This window comes from Saccostrea echinata, unplaced genomic scaffold (assembly GCF_033153115.1).
Source record: "Saccostrea echinata isolate AGI-Se365-2 ecotype Australia unplaced genomic scaffold, CSIRO_AGI_Sech_v1 ptg000001l, whole genome shotgun sequence".
In the NCBI taxonomy this organism is placed as follows: domain Eukaryota; kingdom Metazoa; phylum Mollusca; class Bivalvia; order Ostreida; family Ostreidae; genus Saccostrea; species Saccostrea echinata.
This window is the reverse complement of record NW_026889750.1, coordinates 32,167,267-32,187,259: the sequence shown is the minus strand read 5'-3', so window position 1 is coordinate 32,187,259 and position 19,993 is coordinate 32,167,267. Positions and strand designations below refer to the sequence as shown.

Genomic DNA, 19,993 nt, shown 5'->3' with positions numbered 1-19,993 from the left:
GCTCCGAATTTCTGATCCTATGGTCGACTATCAGAATTTTGGAGCGTGTTACGCTCCGAATTTCTGATAGTCGACCATCAGAATTTTGGAGCGTAACAAAGATCTGATTTAATCAGATTGTTTTTGAATAAGAATTTCCGATACTTATATTTTGTTCTCTTGATTGAACCGTAAAAATTGAAGTATTCTTGTTTTCACCATAAAAAGTATTTCCCGCCAAAACACATGCTTGCTCTATTATACGCAGATGTCATCAGAAATATAAGGGCGGATGTAAAGACTGCAAACACTAGCGCATTTAACTGTTAAGAGTTATGTGGTTATTGCGTGTCTTTTATAGAAGTAATGTGGGTTTTGCACTTATTTTTTATTTTCACAATTCAAAGGAGTAGCTCACGAAAAAAATCTTAACTTCAATTACTTTAAGGCGACATAAATTTAAAATTTAGATTCTCATCCTAATTTGCTAAAAAAGTGGGGCGGGTGGGCTGATTTTATTTTTTATTTTTTAAAGTATCAACAAAACATTCGTATACGTAATTTTTACATTATGGTAATGCCAATATGAATAGATTTATTTATTGTTTCCATATTCTTTTAAATATCTACAGAAGATGCTTGTTAAAGAAAATTAAAATATTTCTAGTTTTATTAACAAATTATCAAGTACACAGATACCTGGATACGGCACACGCCAAACAAAATGAGGAGCTGATCCTAATAAATTGCATATGCATGTTTTCTCATCGGCCTTTCCCCATATACCTTATAGTTTTACCAACAACTCCTTCTGTTCTGTGTGATATACAGATATCACAGATTTCCACTGTCCTCATACATTCAATCGTTCTTGAGACTTGACATGTTCGACATTAAAATATATCACATTTGCAAAACAGGATTGTGTAAATCTGTAAAATATTCTACTGAAAAGCCTAGGCCTGAACAGTTTTAAGATTTAACATTTCCTTAACACTATTGTTCTCTAAAGTCTTTGGACTAATATGTTTTATTTTTTTTAATGCCAAATCACATACAACTGGAGATCGTTATTTAAAACTTGACCATGTGTATTTTCTTCGTCTGTTTTTACTTGGTTAAAATCTCTTTAAAAACTTGTTAGTGCCAGTGATGGTATCTAGATGTGTTTATATGCTATTTTTGCTTTTCTGCCTTCTCTTTACTGACAAAATATCTTTTCCTTGCATATTTAAACTGCTTTTATTGCCGATTTTTCTCCATTCTTCACATAGGTCTTTTGCTATAAATAGCGCCACGCGACTTTTAATACAGACGGGAGATAACTCTTAAATTTTGACCCAGATTCTTGCTGAATAAAAATACATGAAAATAATATGTTTGGCACCTAAAAAGCAAAATAAAAAACAACGGGGCGGGGCACTTTGAGAGGGGCGGGCGGGGATGAGAATCTAAAGATTAATTTTACCTGGCCTAATAATTTGTCACTTTTATAAAAGTCCTTTTCAGGGTCCCTATTTCCCAGTTACAACTAAATATTCTTGAAGAGGACGTGGGGGTGTTACAAAATGACTATCCAGCTGATAACCAATATCAACCGATTTGTCATATCAATGTAAATAATATTTATCAATAATATTCATCGGTGCTTTCATTCAAAATATGTCAGTACCAGCTAGGCCCATAGAACGCGGGGGGGGGGGGGCACTTTTTTTCTGAGAATAGGATTCTGCTATAGTAATTTTTCATTTAGATGGTGGTTGCCCCACCCTTTTTTTGTTGCTGTAAGGTCGAGCACTGGCAAATTCCTAAATTTGGACAGTTTTTTTTTTTTTGGTCAGATTATATTTTTGGAAGTTCCCCCACTCCCACTTTTGAAATCGTTGCTACAGGCCTGAGCACCAATATTTGCTTCTTATCATTATCAATGAAAATTTCAATAATATTCATCCGTCGTTGTTTTTATTCAAAACATGTACCCTTTAACAGTTAAAATAATGTGTGTGTGTGTGTGTGTGTGTGAAAAAGTTAATATTAAACTTCCTCTTTAATATTTACCGCTTGATTTTTCCAGCAGCGAAAAATGGTATTTACGGTGTGAATTTAACGGAGGGAAACTTCCTTTTTAAAAAAAAAACAAACAAAACATATATCCATGCAGTAAAACCGCTTAGTCATCAGTCTGAATTTCTCTGTCAAAATTTTAAGAGAAATAAGTCGTAGGTTTGCACATGCTGTATGAAATGCAGCAATATGTGCACATAAGAAAGAAAAGAAACGCACACACACACGCCAGAATAAAGCAAATTTATAGATCTATACATAAATCCGATTATTGAGTATCAATGCATATCGGATGTTGTAAGCATGGTATACCTACCAAGGAATGGAGCTCACGATAATTTATCATATGTATATGTACGTGACATGCAAGGAAATAATAGCTGGGTTTGATTTATTCTTCATACACGCGCACAGGAAGTGTTTTTATTTGTTAAATAAAAACTTAGGTGTGTTCATGAAGCATGGAAATCTACTTTTTGTAATGTATGCAAATCACAAAACGGTTTCAAGGTAATAAATAACTGGTGACTGTGAAGAGCGCTTCATATTTCCTCAAGAACCTTTTCTTTTTCTTTAAGAGATGCTAATTTCCTTCATTTTTTTTTCGAAGTTGAAAGTCTGAATCTGAAAAAAAAGTTCGCGAATAATAAAACCAAGTACTGCACTCTAGTCCATCCCAACTTTTGAACCTTGGTCTCTGCGCTATCGTGTCAGCATTCACGGGCTTGTCCCAACGGATAAGGCGCAGCGAAAGTCAGGTCGGGGGAAAAATCGATAGATCTAACTTGCTTGCATGGTTCATAATGAAGACTAACTCCGTGGGTCTGGCGTATTAAAATCAATATTCGCTCCGTGGATCAATAGAATATTTTTGTGAAAGCGGCTTTACTTCGACAGTAATGCGACCCGCAGGTTTTGCCATTCAATATCCGTTCGTGAACTCGCTCTGCCCTGGCGCAAAAATTATTTTTGGACCCACTCCAAACCAGAAATTGCACACACATGTCTCGCGTCTGGGGCACGGGTTCCAAGTATTTTAATATTATAATAGGTAAAATTGTCTTCATTTAATAAAAAAAATGTTTTTAAAAAAAATTCAAAAGCTTTTTTATAAAAGATCCGTCGAAAACACTTGAGACAAGTCACATCCCGGTTTTAAGAGTGTCACTCCACGGTATAAAGTCTACGTAATCTGTTTAGTGTGGAGTAAACACCCCCGGTTGTATTCGCCAAAGGAAAACGACCTTCGCCAGATAATGTGGTCGAGCCGCATTATACCATCCACGCCCTGCAGGGGAAATACGTCACAAACCATACGGTGCCTACCCACGACAACAGTCATTCACGTGGGGGTCGCCGGCCAATCAGGGGCTGGGAGACCTATACACGAGGAGCGCGTGACGTTTCAATCCTTTTATAGCAGTCACCCTATTTACTTTATCGACCCCCACCCTGCCGACAAGTTTCTAGGGTCGGGATTTTTCACATACTTAGGACAGAAGTCCCCATTGTGAAGTTTGGCACACTAGACAAGGTAGGGAAATCATATGAACCGTCAGATTATCTGGGAAGTTGTCGTCTGTTTGTTATCTGTCTGGACTCACGCACCCCCAGGGTCGGCGAGACAACGAAACGTGGGCACACCATCCAAAAGGTGGTAGATAAAATTGTCATTGTTTTTGGAATTTTCTTTCAGCTTTATTTATTTTGTGTGTGGAATGTTATTTATGTTTCAATCGTTAATTTTCCTGTTAATATTTTGTGTCAGCGAGAAGTGGGGATTTTGACGACACAGGGAAATAAAAATCAATGTGGGTGTAGCGTGTGTGAAGGGAAGCCATGTTTACCAGAGTGAAGTGAGGCTCACAATGGGGATATATTTTGCTTGTTTTAAAATCAAAAGGGGTTATTTTTTTAACGTGTAAAGGCATTTGTATGTTCTTTTAAAGAAGCAGATAGGCCAAAAAGAGATTTCATTTTTAAAGTAAGCAAGTGTCACTTTTGTTTTTTTTTTTTTCTTGTCACTTTGCTAACAATTTCTCTCAAAATTTTCTAATATTAAAAAGGGGAGGGGGAAGTTGCTTAATTATGAGGGTGTGTTTGAATTTTTTTTTTTAATAAAGGTAGCATAATTTGTTAGATTTTTAACAGTGAAATACTGCAATTTATTACACATTCAAATATGTGTTGTTGTTTTTTTTTGTTTGTTTGGTTTTTTTTTTTTTTTTTTTACATATTTCATTTTATTCAACCCCCACCCCTCTCTTGGTTAAGTTTCAGCGAAATTAGGCATTCATCTTAGTGAATTTGTACAGGTATGTGTGTACATGCCAATATGAGAAAAAAAAACACTAAAACAATTTTTTTTGAGTAGAATTCTCTGAACATTTCAAAAATAATCTGGTCCATTAATACTAAAAGAAATTAGCCAGAGCATCAACTTATGTTAGGATTATGTAAGATTTGAAATAAAAAATGTTTAAAAGATTAAAAAAAAATTACAGTAATTGTGATTCTCACAAATCAACTTCAGACAATTTTTTTTAACTTCATTTTTTCCCTTCATCTGTGCCAAATTGTTGAAGACTTTTTTTCCCCCTTACGAATTGGAAAAGGAAAGCACAGCAGCAGTTAAAAACCCTCAAACTGTAAGCCACAGAGAGATTCTTTACAGTTAGATAAAAAAAATAAAGAATCTTAGAAAGCTGCCTGCAATGTAAACTGACACACCCAATCAGATAGGGCAAAAATGAACTCAAATGTCTAGAACAAGAAAGCTGTAGGAATACAAAGAAAAATTCAATTTCATTGAGAGATTAAAAAAAAAAACTTGAGGCTTAAAAGGGGGGGGGGGGGCATTTTCTTTGTTCATATTTTTGCTTATGAGCAAAAATTAATCTTTGCCCTAAATGTTGGAAAAGCAGCCAGGTATATGAGTTAGAGACTCAGCATAGTACTAGCTTTTTTTGGCAGATCAAGTTAATTCGGTAGTAGAGAAATTAAGTCCAAATATAGGAGCATTGTATGTTGGAAATATATATCTTTGTTTCATCATGATACTTACACTACTAGCCTTCATTACTGATTCATGCAAGAGGTACAGTGATGTAACTGGCACTACCATTACAAATATAAAGTATCATAGATACAGTATATAAACTACTTTTAAAATTTTCAAGAGTATTACCAGAGATATTTTTAAGCATTTATAATATACATTTAGTAAAAGACAGAAGTTTGACAGTGGCTGAGGTAAAAGTTAAAACCCTTATATGTAAACTGTTGATCAAGAGTTTGTTAACCTAATACTGAAAACCACAGAGCTATCTGAACAGAAAACCACCACATAAAGACCATTCAGTGTGTGTATAATTAATTTATCAGCAATTTAATCTGCGAAGTAGAAATTTTTAAACATTCTCAAACTACATGTTGTATTAATAACCAGCTTCTAATACTGAGAGTCTTCACAAATATAATTTGTTGTAATTTGAAAAAAAAGTATTGCTTCAGTGAGTAAGTCATAAAATAATAGAATCAATGATTTTATTTTCAGTGTGAGGTTAGGGCAGCATGTCCTCTATCCAGCCGGGGAATGCCTCAGAGTGGCAGCTCTACCGCGTTCTTCAGAGGAGTAATTTACTACAGTATTACGACACATTTATAGCACAGGGTAAGACAGGCCAGAATTAGGTCAAGGAGACTAAGGGTGACCTTGACCCATCCAATTATTCTTGGGAAATTGATGTTTTTCTAACCCTTTTTGTAAATTAGACTCAAAAACACATACAGTGTGATTTTCACTGTGAATTATTATGTGCATGGTTTTGTTGAAAAGTATTTTATATCTTGATTTAAATGCTCAAAGTGAAAGGAAAGTGGAAAGTAAATTAGGATTATAACATGATGTATTGAAGTGTGACAGAGTTTTGAGCATGTGTATAAGGGTGTTGGTAAGTGATAATGAGAACTGAGGCAAGGGTTGTGATAATTACCAGGATGTCCCCGGCAAGATGTGGCTGGATCCTCTAAGCCCTGACTTCCTGACATCTGTAATGATCATATCTATATTTATAAGGTCTGTCCTGTATATCTGACCTCCAATGGATTTCCTCCTTATGGTGGGGAATCAGGATGTAGGAGGTTTGTGACACGGACGGACTGGAAGTGGGGAAATGAGGGGTTGAAATGTTTCCTGCTCACAAGCCACAGACTGGTGAAATCAAGACGCAAACAATCATATACATATTTGTAATTGGTCACATAAGAGCTGAGATGTGGTATCAGTTCTACAGCTGTTAATTTTATTGATTTTACTGGTAGTTTACTACACTTTAATGTAACAAGTTTTCTTTTGGTCAGACATTCTTTTCTTTTATAAAACATTTTTCGTGTTAGTCTTTATAAGATATCTTGTCATCGCTTTTCCTCCTACATATTTAGAGGTATCCTAAAATTGTTTTAGCATATGGTTGCTCTGGTCCTGTAGATATGTAGTAAGGTTTTGAAATTTTGATTTTGACCCCATGGGTTTCAAGGGGTCTACAAAGATGTGATTCAAAAATTAAGCGAGTCGATAGAAGTTTTCTTTAATACATTTTAATTGTTAGTGAAAAAAACCTTTTGCATTTTGAATAGCAATGGTTTGTGCAGGGTTGAATACTATTTAAAAAAAAAAATAAAATACTATGATAAAATACCAGTATTTTTGAATTGATATATGGTAAATATATATAATACATGTATCTAAGTATAATTTAATTTTGTTTGTATTCTAGCCTCTGATTGGTTAATATCCAAAAAGGAACACAAATTATTTCTGTATAACCTGGTTTGGTATGGGGACACACCCCCCTGACAACCAGCTGAATCGTCTGTATCCATGCAATCCTCTCATTTCCAGTCCTCGGGATTCATGGAAAATTCCAGATTTAATAAATGTACCTTTAACTTCAAACGGTAACTCGGATCTTACCACATGTAAACAAAAAACATGGCTGCTAGGACTATGTATCAGTTTTTACCTCCCCTTGCTTCCCATCACTTCCGTTACTAGGGTTGTATTATTGAGCGGCAAATTTGAACTAATAAAAAGCAACGAAATTTTACACCCAGAGTTGTTTAATGATTTTAGAATTAAATTATAAGGAATGACTCTAATTCTTGGCCAAATTATTCGAGGATAACCTGGTTTGGGTCAGTTTACGCTGTTTTATAATCCGCTTCGCGGATTATAAAGCGTAAACTGACCCAAACCAGGTTATCCTCGAATAATTTGGCCAAGAATTAGAGTCATTCCTAAAATATGACATTGTAGCAAATAAGGTGATTTCAGTACAAATGTTAACATATTTATTAATGACTTTATAATTTCTGATTTTATTTAAGCTTTACTTTAAATATTGTTTACATTATGTCAACAGAAGTCACACATCCGATTTGGTATTTTTGGCCTTTATAATGTCATTTCTGTTGAGGTCATGACCCTAGGACCTGTTATTCAAAATGGTGCCTGGTAAACATCGGTACTTTGAATGAGATGTAAACAATCAATAAAGGCATGGTTTTTCAAAACTATCAGGTCAACTGAAAGAAAAAAATATTTATAACTAAGGTATGACTTACAAAATGAAACAGTATTTCAAATTTATTTACAAAACGGACACGATCAAATTAGGTTAAGAACTCATAGACTTCCGAGGATCTATATATTGTTAACATTTACCAGTGATTTTAAAATCACTACTTAGTGCAGTTTGAATACCAAGTACCCGGTACATGTACCAGTGTCCAACCCTAGTCGTGGATTTACCCCAGGTCTACCGATTGGCTCAAAAGGATGTGGTTCCTTATGAAAGTTTGTCAGAAGAACTTTATACATTTGAGGTTTTAAAGAATTTATTCTGCTGTTATTGATGCTTTGATTGCAGAAGTGCAATAAGTTTTTTTTTTGATTTAGAATTTTCAGATTAAAATCTTACATCAGGGTGATTTCAGGTAGCTATAATTCCTTTATATTGATCAGGAATTGCAACAAATGTGCAAGATTGATCAATGAAATTAAGGCTGTTTGAGCAGGTCAGTTTCCAAGTGGATACATGTCTTAGAGTGACCAACCTTGCATGGGTTACATCACAAAGAATATTTTGCTTCAGATGCTGTACCAATTGATAAATGATTCAAAGATTTAGTTAATATAAATCATACATTGATCAATTTTTTTTTGTATGTATTGCACCTGGGGATGCACATTTGATTCAGTAATGATGCTTCAATACTGCATGTGATCTATATTTCCATGCTACATGGCCATAAAACTTAGATGAGCTCACCTTTGATCTCAGTCTCACTTTTCCATTATATATTCCTTTTATAAAAGTGAGACTGAGATCAAAAGTGAGCTCATCTAAGTTTTATGGCCCTGGAGCCAGATGATTGATCAGGATAAAATTTCTTAAGGAGGTCCATTTTAATTCGATTACATGTCCAGCAATGACCAATCTTGCAGAGATACAAGTTTAGGGAATGCACACAACCAATTCATGTTTCAGACTGCTTCTGACTCACATTTTACATCTGAATTATCTTGTGAAAGCTTTTTTGAGACTGTATTCTTTAAGTACTTATTTTTCAAGCAGTGACAAGTCTTAACATTTGAATTTGAATCTATGCTACATACAGAATCTTTCATTAGCCAAGTGGATCTCAAAAACTTAAAAGGGAATTTTTTATAAAGAGTCAAACAGAAGAGTGCAGTATAATGACTATTACTAATAAAGCTTCTACTTTTTGTAGTCATGCATGGTAAATTAGATTCATTAAAATGAAGTTTTTCCTTTTTTTTCCCCACCAATTGTTGATAACCAGTCTCTGTGACTTTTTTGACAACAGCTTTTTGGGATGACATGGATTTACAAGCCAACCAGTTTTAACCAGCCCAATTTTGTGTATTTTTGGACATTGAGGAAATTGTATGGTATAAAGATTTGAATATTTGAGTTTTATCTGTTTCATTTTTAACATAGGGTACACAACATCCCCCCCCCCCCCATTAAAAATGTTTAAAGACTAAGTATAGATGAACAGAAATCACTGTTGCTTACTTAGATGGGGGATATACATGCAAATAAAGTATATAATTAATATATCTTGGTTTAATAAAATGTTAAGAATTTCTAAATTAATAACTGCCTAAAAATACTATGAAAATTGAATTCTTTAATGTGCAGTGTATAGAGGGTTCTTAATTTGAGTCATTAAGCAACTTAGTCATTGTCGGTGTTATTCCAAAAAAAGTGCAAAAGGTTTAAAAATTGTTACATTAGATCAGTTTTAATCTCAACCTCTTTCGTACTACTTTAGGAGCAGCATATTTGTTTTTCGTATGGTCATTGAGCTTATTCTCAGAAAGGCTTAGCAGCACTTATGCAAGCCTGAGTTAGATATCAGGTTGGTGTTTTTTGCACAAACCATGTGAGATGCTGAAAAAAAATATGGTGTCCATATTTGCTGAGGAAGGTTTTGAAAAAAAAATTGGGAATGTGGAGAGCTGGTCTTTTGTGATAAGCTGGCTATATTCATCTTGGCATACTGCTCTATTTTATAAATAGTTTACTGGTGATAACTTGATGGCTTTTGTTAAACAAGAAAGTAAAGTAAGTTAGATTGATGCTAGCTATCTGTCTAGTGTCTATAATGCATGCTACTAGTGATTTACATCCAAATACACAGTAAAATAAAATGTAATATGTGTGCTTCCATTCCATGGTGGACAGCCTTTTTTTAACTGCTTATTCTGTCCATGTCATGATGAAACTTGTAAGCAGATTAAATGTATATACACATGTATTGTATTTGCTAGTATAACCACACCCTCAATAAGTTGATACTAAGATCTTTATCCAAAAGCACAAACCACAGATATGTTAAAGGTCTATCCATTTAAAATAATGACCCATTCCCCCTTCCAAATGAACCATGAAAATTCTTAATAAATTTTGCATTTTAGATCTTCTAATGTAATTTTTTTTTTTATTGATTGACTTTGTTAGCTCTTCTGAGCCAAAGGCTCAAAGAGCTAATGCTATGGCCATTTGTGCGGTGTGCGTAAACTTTTTAGAATATAGGCCATAACTCAAGAACCCCTTGGCCAATTATTGTCAAATTTGTCACAGGGTATCCTTGGCCCAAGGGCTCCCTTTTATACTAAAACTGGGGTTGTGACCCTTTAACAAGGGGAGATAATTAGGAAAATAGAAACAAAAGTACTGGTTGCTAAAAAATCTTCTTCTCAAGAACCACTGGGCAGATTATCACCAAACTTACACAATAGGATGAGGATATGTTGTAGATTAAAATTTGCACGGGGATTTACCCTGGGGCAAAGGGCGTGGTCTCAAGGTCACTTCAAAGTTGACCAAAAATTACATTTTATTAAAATGTTGATATTTTGCTTACTATAAGGACTAGGATCATCAAATCTTGTCAGTTGGTGCATCTAAGGACCTCATATCATGTTGACTCAAAAGTAGGTCACGGTGACCTACTTTTCAAATTTTGCGGCCATTCTTTTTCATAATGATTTAGAGGCATATTTTGAACAATTTAAGGCCTATGATCATCAAACTTTGTCAGTTGATGCATCTTGGGTCGTCAAAGTACGTCACTTAAAAAGTAGGTCACCTTGACCTACTTTTTGAATTTTATGGCTAATCTTTTTTAAAACAATTAAGGTCATTAATTCGAATACGGGGAGGCTTAGAATCATTAAATCTTGTAAGATGATGCCTCTTGGGGCCATAAAACATATTTATTAAAAAGTAGGTCACCATGACCTAGTTTTTGAACTTTGCAGGCATTCGATTTCAAAGCGTTTTAGAGGCATAATTTGGACATTTTAAGTCCTATGATCATAAAACTTTGTAAGTTGATGCATCTTGGGTCCTCAAAAAAGGTCAACTGAAAAGTAGGTCACCTTGACCTACTTTTCAATTTATATGACTATAATTAAATATTTCAGGTACTAATTGGCTTAGAATCATCAAACTTTGTCAGTTGATGCATCTTGGGTCTTCGGAGTAGGTCGACTAAAAAGTAGGTCACAGTGACCTACTTTTGAAAATTTATGGCGTTAATTAAATATTTTGGGTACTAATTGGCTTAGAATCATCAAACTTTGTCAGTTGATGCATCTTGGGTCTTCAGAGTAGATCGACTAAAAAGTAGGTCACCATGACCTACTTTTGAAAATTTATGGCTTTAACTAAAGATTTCGGGTACTAATTGGCTTAGAATCATCAAACTTTGTCAGTTGATGCGTCATGGGTCTTTTGAGTAGGTCGACTAAAAAGTAGGTCACCGTGACCTACTTTCTGAAAATTTATGGCTTTAATAAAATATTTCGGGTACTAATTGGCTTAGAATCATAAAACTTTGTCAGTTTATGCGTCATGGGTCCTCGGAGTACAACAACTGAAAAGTAGGTCACGGTGACCTACTTTTGAAATTTTATGGCTGTATTTAATATTTTCAGGAATTATTTGTCTTAGAATCGTCAAAATTTGTCAGTTGATACATCTTTGGTCCTCGGAGTAGGTTGACTGAAAAGTAGGTCACTGTGACCTACTTTTGAAAATTTATGGCTGTAATTAAATATTTTGGGTACTTATTGGCTAGAATCATCAAACTTTGTCAGTCGATGTATCTTTGGTCCTTGGAGTACAGCAACTGAAAAGTAGGTCACGGTGACCTACTTTTGAAAATTTATGGCTTTAATTAAATATTACAGGTACTTATTGGCTTAGAATCATCAAACTTTGTCAGTTGATGCATCTTGGGTCCTTGGAGTAAAACAATTGAAAAGTAAGTCACTTTGACCTACTTATAAAATTTTATGATTATAATTTTAAAAAATATTTTAGGTATTAATTGGCTTAGAATCATCAAACTTAGTTGATGGGTCCTCAGAGAATGACAAGTGATAAGTAGGTCACCATGACCAACTCTCAGGTACTAATTGGCTTAGAATCATCTTGGGTTCTCAGAGTGTGAATTGGAATTTCAAGGGTTTATGTAAATATACAGGATACTTCGAGGCTTCAAATAGAAGTGATAGGTTGTACAGTTTATCAGAAGAGCGATTCAAGGCCCATGGGCCTCTTGTATAATAAAGACTTGGTAATCGTATGATTTGTAGAATTGAGCCGGCTCTATGAATGATAATAGTGTATGTAACTGTTACAGTAATACTGATTAATTATAGGTGGAGATGATGTACAGCAGTTGTGTGAAGCTGGGGAGGAAGAATTTCTGGAGATCATGGCTCTGGTTGGAATGGCCAGTAAACCCCTCCATGTACGGCGGCTACAGAAGGCTCTGCAGGAATTTGTACAAAATCCGGGTAATGAGAAACTTCTGGAGCCAAGGAACTAAACCTGTTATATGTAGCTTCAGTATTTCCAAAACTTAATCTCCAGTTGACATTTTGTTGTTGTGGAAGTTTTAATGAAAATTGTACTGACTTGTGAAGAAGTATAGTATATACCTGTTCAGAATCGATAAAATAAACAAACATGTTCTTTTTCCCTTCAGCATCCTTTCAGAGCTCTGTTTCTCCAGCATCTGCCCTTGTGGCATCCCAGACAATCACTACCCCCTCATCACACCTGGCTACCATGGTAACCACAGTCCCTAAGATAGAGTCCTCCCAACCTGTGTATCCAACAGTTACAATGACCAATAGTTCCTCCACGGCGGGGTGGGCCCCAAGTGTCAGTCCAGGACCGACCACTACCAACTCCAACTCATCTCACGAAAGTGACAGCAAAGAACTGTCTGTAAGTCTGGTCTAAAAGGAAGTTTTTCATGTCTGTAAGTGGTACTTAGATACTATCAGTGAGTGTTCTACAAAGAAGGTTGCCCCCTTCCAAAGACTTGTCATTTAAAAAAAGTTTTGTCTTTTACAGAGCCAAAATAATTTTTGTCTTTTTTATTGGAGAGAAATATAGCTATTTGAGATCCATTCATAAGTCATGTGTCTATATATTATTAATTAAGTCCTAACACAGCACAACTGTGATTTGTAGAAAATGTCCGTGTACCAAGAACCTTTATTTGAAATATGGTATATATGTAATTAAAACAAAATGCATAAAGGCATTATTTTGCATTTCTACAATTGATTTGCAATATGCTTTTTGAATTAGGATTATCACAGACTAAAGCCAACACTTGAGGACAACCATAAAGAAAGATGTATGGTTTTAGAAGGGGGTGGGTGGGAGATAGTTGTAGATAATCTTAATCGTCTACCAGTATATTAGCTAAAAAGTACAGGGTGTCTGAAAAGAAAGGTAACAATCATTTAAAACCAAATCTCATGCCAAATTTAATTGCTTAGTTTCTTGTAGTATATACATGTCTTTATTCACACCACATTTATTTAGGATGTACAAAGCACATTTTTGGCCCCATTAATTCTTATTTCCAGTACCAAATGAAAAAAATTTGCCATTGGTGATATTGTCAAAAGGCAGCCTGAACACTGATTGTCCACTTGTTTTCTGAAATTTTTTTAAAAAGATTTTTCTAGATCTATGAATGCCATGTCATGTTTTTCATGATCTGAGAGTTATAATCTTAATGCATACTATAAAGGGAAAGAACTCTTTTTTAGATACAGACAGACAAACAGCAAATGAGGTCCTCCACATCTCCGACTCCTACCCCCATTCTGGTGGAGAGTCAGATAAATGCCATCGCTCAGGCTGCAGCCAGACTTGCCAAAGAGTTACCTCCCTTTGATATGAAGAAACTAAACATGAAGAAACCTATTAACAAAGAAATTATGGTATGTTGAAGAACAACAAGATAAAGAAGTTCAAAATATTTACTTATGAAGCAATTATTTACAAATATTACTTATCTTTTTGTCGTAATTGTTATTGAAGAAAAGTACATTACTGAGATTTTTAGACTGTATACATATAGCAACTATTGAAAATTATTATTTTTCTGAAATACTGCTCTTTATCTTTAATGATATCAGTATAATTTAACTTTAGATTGTTGGGATGGAGGTTAGATTTTTTACAGACTAATTTTAATATCACATACTTGGGAAACAAATAAAGAGTCACTAATTAATTGGGTCTGGTTTTAATTACAGCAATTAATCAACAGTATATCAGAGGATGATCCTAATAGAATGGAGCAGTTACGAAGATATGCCGCAATATATGGTCGCTTTGACTCTAAGCGGAAGTCGGAGAAACCAATGTCTTTACATGAGGTATACATGTAGCCAAAAAAACTGATATTAACTGCATTTCAGTTCACAGCATTGTTCATGCAAATTGGTTGATTGGGTAGAAATAAACTTTGAAATTTCTGTTTTATCAGATCTCAGTAAATGAAGCAGCCGCCCAGCTCTGCAGACATATGCCCTCACTGTTAACAAGGAGAGAAGACCTGTTCCCATTGGCTCGTCAAGTAGTTCGTGACAGTGGTTACCAGTACTCAAAGGGACATTCCAGGTAGGTGTTTTATTGATTGCATTTGATTTAGTACCCCAAGCCTTCAAATCAATACTGAAACAGTTTCAGATTATCAATAATATTATGAATGATGTATTATTTACTCCAAATCCCCCCAAAATGCCGCACATTGGAATGCCATCTTGTAGTGCATAATGATATGAATTTGTCAAGAGGAAAATTCCATGAAAATATGACATGATACGCTGTCTTATAATTCCTATGTAGGGTATTTATCAATTCTCAAGGTGAGCAAAACAGGATCAGGCCTAAAGTAATTTAGTTTCCATTCTTAATACAGAAGAGGGGGTTGAGGGATGTACATTGTATAGAATGAAAGGAATTATTTTGCATGTTTTACTCTTTCTCTATGGATAAAGGGAGACAACTTACAATCAAACCTATATGTGGCTAACCAGAAAGTACCTTAGGTGACAAAAAAATGTTGAATGTTAATAAACTAATAAAGCATGCCAGGTTAATTGGTTATTGTGTTAATTAGACACCATTACTATGTTTGTTTGAGTCTTTTATTAAAATTTTCTTTTTGTTCAAGTGATTTTTAAAAAAAAAAAAAATTTTGTATTCAAAATGACTGATTACACTGAGAGAGTACAATATTGTGATTTGCAATATTTTTCTGCAGTTTTTTTTTTTATTTTTTCTATTTCTGTGTTTCTAGTTGCAGTTAATTTTTTCTCAGTAGGTTACTGTATTTCATTTTCCTTTCTGTTATGTTTTATTTTTATAATTTTGAAATCAGTTTATGACCTCGAGGTTGTAAAACTTCTTGGAGTACAAACTTGTGCTTGTACCCTGTTCTCCAAATCAAATTCATACTCCATCAATGTTGGAAATTGGAGGCTGTGCTCTTAACAGAGTTGAGTTCAACTCGATCCAGCTGTTTTATGACCATGAGCTTCTAAGTGGAATGGAACTTTTTGGAGGCTAGAGTACAAGTTATGAGTGGAGTACAATAGCAGGTTTATTACCTCGGGGTCTGGTAAAAGATTGACCAAATTATGAAATGATAAGAATATACAAATTGTAAGTCTTTTCCCTAGTACTTTTAACCCAGATTTAGGGGGACAGTAGTATGAATTGGACAATTTTTTGTACTTTGCAGGGCATCAGACATGTTAACTCTGCCTTCAACCAAGAGGTAATTAGTTTTGTTTTCACCTGTTAATTTCTCTCATTTTCATCAGTCATATTTGAATCATCTGTTTATCCTCTCACTCTCTGATTTCTGTGCACAGTATACACCTACATATATAGCTATGTATTACTGTGTGTGTGTTTTGTGCGTGTGTTTGGCAGTTACTTATCTCCCCTGGATCAACCCAACACCTCCCACCTGTAATAGAACATAAAATACTCGAACTATTTCTAATCTTAATCTCATTTTCACTTTGCCATCTATAAAGCTTTTTAACACAGTCATTTAAAACAATTTCTTCTTTCTTGATAAAATTCTTTAAAAAAAAATCCCAAATTCTGATTTATTACCATAATTTTTTCCATGCTGATAGTAAATTAATCATGGGGATGTGTTGGTATTTGATCAAAGATGGCATTCCCCACTAAACTGCTTTTTCTTCCCTTTCTTCTCCTTTCTCCTGTGGGTAATCTCTGTGGCTCTGCTTACGTTATAGATTGAATGACCTGATGTTAAGTGGAGTTTCGGGGGGATCAAGTGGGGGGAAGAAGAAGTTAGACAGTGGTTTCCTACAGATGTATGTCAATCTTTGTGAGAGTAATCCAAGCATGGTCAAAAACCCAGAGGACTCGGTAAGCATTTTATGTAGTGTATTAATTGGGTGTTTGTAGAGTTAAATTTAAATGTGGTTTTATTTATAAAAAAAATTGATTCTATTTTCAGAGTATGCATTAAAAAATTGTATATTTCTATTTTACTACAATTTTAAATCTCCTCTATCTAATAAAGTCTTACATACAATTGTTAGATTTTAAAAATGTAATAAGTACATGTACAGTTGTAGCTACTCCAGAATTAGTCCATTAATGAACAGATATTTTACAGGAAAAAATGACTCGTTTGATGGCAGAGTTAACTGTTGTTACTCACAACCAAGAAATGCTCAAAACTCAATTAAATACGGCAAAGGAAAACAACGATATGGACCTAGTGAACTCACTACAGAGCCAAATAGAACAGGTCACCGCACAACAGCTCCAGCTGTACACAGAACAGAGTGAACTCATCCGTAAACAGAGGAGGTAGGTCAAAGGTTAAAGAGTATATCCTCACAGTTACAAAAGCATTTTAAAATGTTGTATTTTCATTACTTGTTAGTAGTCGTAGTTCAGATGGCTGATTTATTTGACAGACTTTGTTCAGAATTATGCTTATATAATTTCAGGTTCACTATGGGTACAGGATTTGATGAGGATACAGGTAAATGCTACATTTTTTGGTTTGAAATTTTCATATTTTACAATTTTTTTTAATTTTGAGTAATTGTAAAATTCTGTATTTCATGTATTGTATGACAGGTCTAATACTAGTAAGCTGATGAATTCTGTAAGACATTTAACATTTCTCAGTAGCTACATGTGGCTCATGTTTATGTAAACCAGGTGACTGAAAGCTAATGAAAATAAAATTTTTGCCTAATTGTATGAATGATTTGGTAGGTTGTTTTTGCAGCTTGCTTATTTAATTTTTTTTTAGGTTCAGATTTTCCAAGTGGAGCTTCATCACCAAACAATTCTGGAGATGGTGAGGATTTCAATCAACAGATCAGACAACATCTATATGCATCTGGGGAGATCTTAAAATCCAAGCCAGCCATGCAAAACACATTATTTGATGAAGGAATGCGAATAGCACAACAGTTTGGATTGGCTGATTTTGCAGAGGAATTAAAAGGCATGGCCGACACAAGCCCGGAGGACGAAACAAAGGAAATTACAGACCCTGTGAAAAGGAAAGCAGACTCTTTAAATGATGGTGAAAATGGAGACTCACCAGCGGAAAAAATGTCTAAAAAGTTGAGAGCTGAGGTGAATGGAAGGGAGGAAGAAGAAGAAAATAGCTAATTGTTGTTTTATCTAGATTGTTATACATTCATATATCTGTTGTTATAATTGTCTCATTTTGTTTTCTTTGTATACCTTTGGCAAAGGTAAAGGAAGGTAATCAAATTTATCATTAATCATGTCATTATAAATGTGATGCCAACTTTCTGCAAGCTGACCGTTCATCATTCTTATTTAATGCCAATGCACTAACTGTCATAGTTATTGTACACAACAGTTATCTCCTCAAACAAATCATTTAAATTCATGGCTGTGACTTGCTTGTGTTCTATATTTTGTTCAGTATTTTATCCTTGAAGGGGGTCTCAATTGTTCATATTCATGAAAATATAAGAGTTCATTTTCAACCAAAGGATATGGATTAAATACTATTATTCCACATAGTAGTGTTTTTCATGTTATTTGCAATACCGATAATTATCTTTGGGACTGTAAATTTAAAAGACAACACAAAACAGAAAACTTAGTAGGAAAGATAAAGAAAATTATGCTATTATATAAGAGTCAATAGTTGCTAAAATAATTCTGTGTTAATATTGATATATCTGATTGGCAAACATTATGGAGAAATGAATTGGAGTACTGTTCAATCAAATGTTTGATAATCATGTACTGATTTTGTGAATTGTGTGTTTGTTTTATGAACATTTTATTTTTGTGATGAAAGAAATCCTATGTTTAATATTCCTATTAAAGTAGATGATTGCCTACCGATTAAGAACTTTTAATTAATGTAATGATACTAATATAAGTATAATTCCAAAGGTGTATACATTATTTTATTGCCATCTAATGGTAAAGATTTCGTAGTTAAACAGTATCACTGTGTCTAACACAATAGGTCACTTAGGTTTGAAAAATGTTTCTGCAGAGTATGTGTTGTCACTCTTTTCTGCATTCAGATAAAAAATCATGACATGTACATGTATATCCACAACTGTTGTCAGGAGATGTGTTACTATTATTATTATTTATTTTCAATGTTTTCTTTTCATTAAAAAAGCCAGAAAGCTGATATATGTGTTATTGTAATTAGATTGTATGTGTACATGTAGTTGGATATATCTGTTCACAACTAAACAATGTTTAGTGTTTTAACATCAGTATAAGACGTGAAACTGAGAGTGTGTTTCTGCACTTGCACAAAATAAAGACTTGTTGTGCAGTGTTTATAAAAACACATAAACAGGTCAAGGAATCTACCTTATATGTATATTGTTTTTATGGCAGGCAGTGGTGCTTATCACGAACAGTTGACCAATCCGTTAAATGAATAGCAAAGCATGATGGTCTTCTGTATGAATCCATTTTATTACAAATGTGGTCCAGGTCAATTTATGACTGGACATTAAATGGAATGGGGAAAGGACAATTGAAATTCTTTTTCATTGTTTTTCTAAAAATACAAGGAATACGTACTAATGAAGATGTTACATGCTCATATTAAGAAACCAAGTAATCTGTTTGTGTGTTTCATGGTACGTTGAAATATCCATCAAAAATTCTTCACAAAAATTAGAATAACTAGTTCGAGCAAGCTTAGTTTTAAATGGCCAGCACATGACATCTTGGTCCAGGGAATCCATGTGAAATTTGTATTATTTTTTTTTTTTTTACAACATGGGAATATAAAAATTTGTAAACAAATTTCCTCAAACAATGGAATAGAGCATACAGAATTCTATGTTCATGAAACAGTTGTTTGTAAATGTGAGCATGGAAATATTAATCTGTTAAATGCATGGAATAAAAATTATGTCTTTTCAAGGACCAGTAGAAAATTTGGCCTATTCCAAGCGATAACTTTCTGAAGTATTCTTGTAGTAACCTATGATGCAATTAAACTTATTTAGCTCATTGGTCAGTGTGTAAGTCATGTTGGTGTCTCATTCAGCATGCAAATTTATTCTGACATCGGAAAATATAGTTTCCTTGACCTGTTAAAGTGTGAAGAAAGAGGCATGGGATGCTCTTCGTACTTGTTATGGAGAAAAATTAAGAACTTTCTGTTTATAACTTCCACATGTTTATATATATACCGGTAGTCACTCGGTGACTTTGAGCTTGTCCAAATGATCATCAGCCAAGGTCGTGACATATCCCCAGACTATTTACAATCTTCAAGATTTGTGCAATTTTGGTCTGATAGGGCTTCCAGTAAATGTATGCCAAATCCAGTATCTGAAGCAAGTTTGAGAATGTGCATCCTTTGATACATCATCCAAGCAAGTTTGGTTCAGATAGGCCCTATAGTTTCTTGGTAATGGACCTGCTCCAAAATCTTTAACCTTGTCACTCATCGGGAAAATGTATGATCCAGCATCCGAAGCAATTCAATAGTGTGCATCTTAGAT

General features: G+C 34.3%; 1 protein-coding gene across 2 annotated transcripts; it reads left to right on the top strand.

Annotated features, from left to right (window-relative positions):
• The first annotated feature begins 3,235 nt into the window (after nucleotides 1–3,235).
• Nucleotides 3,236–18,654, top strand: LOC133189968 (NGFI-A-binding protein 1-like). Of its 2 annotated transcripts, XM_061325425.1 has the most exons (12): nucleotides 3,237–3,577; nucleotides 5,600–5,716; nucleotides 12,305–12,442; nucleotides 12,634–12,878; nucleotides 13,718–13,891; nucleotides 14,210–14,332; nucleotides 14,443–14,576; nucleotides 15,703–15,738; nucleotides 16,232–16,367; nucleotides 16,621–16,817; nucleotides 16,961–16,995; nucleotides 17,272–18,654. In XM_061325425.1, exons 2-12 carry the CDS (start codon nucleotides 5,617–5,619, stop codon nucleotides 17,637–17,639), a joined length of 1,686 nt encoding a protein of 561 aa, XP_061181409.1. In that variant the 5' UTR covers nucleotides 3,237–3,577; nucleotides 5,600–5,616; the 3' UTR covers nucleotides 17,640–18,654. The 2 variants fall into 2 exon arrangements, with proteins under 2 accessions (XP_061181417.1, XP_061181409.1); XM_061325433.1 differs by lacking the exon at nucleotides 15,703–15,738 and having other exon boundaries at nucleotides 3,236–3,577.
• The last annotated feature ends 1,339 nt before the right edge of the window (nucleotides 18,655–19,993 follow it).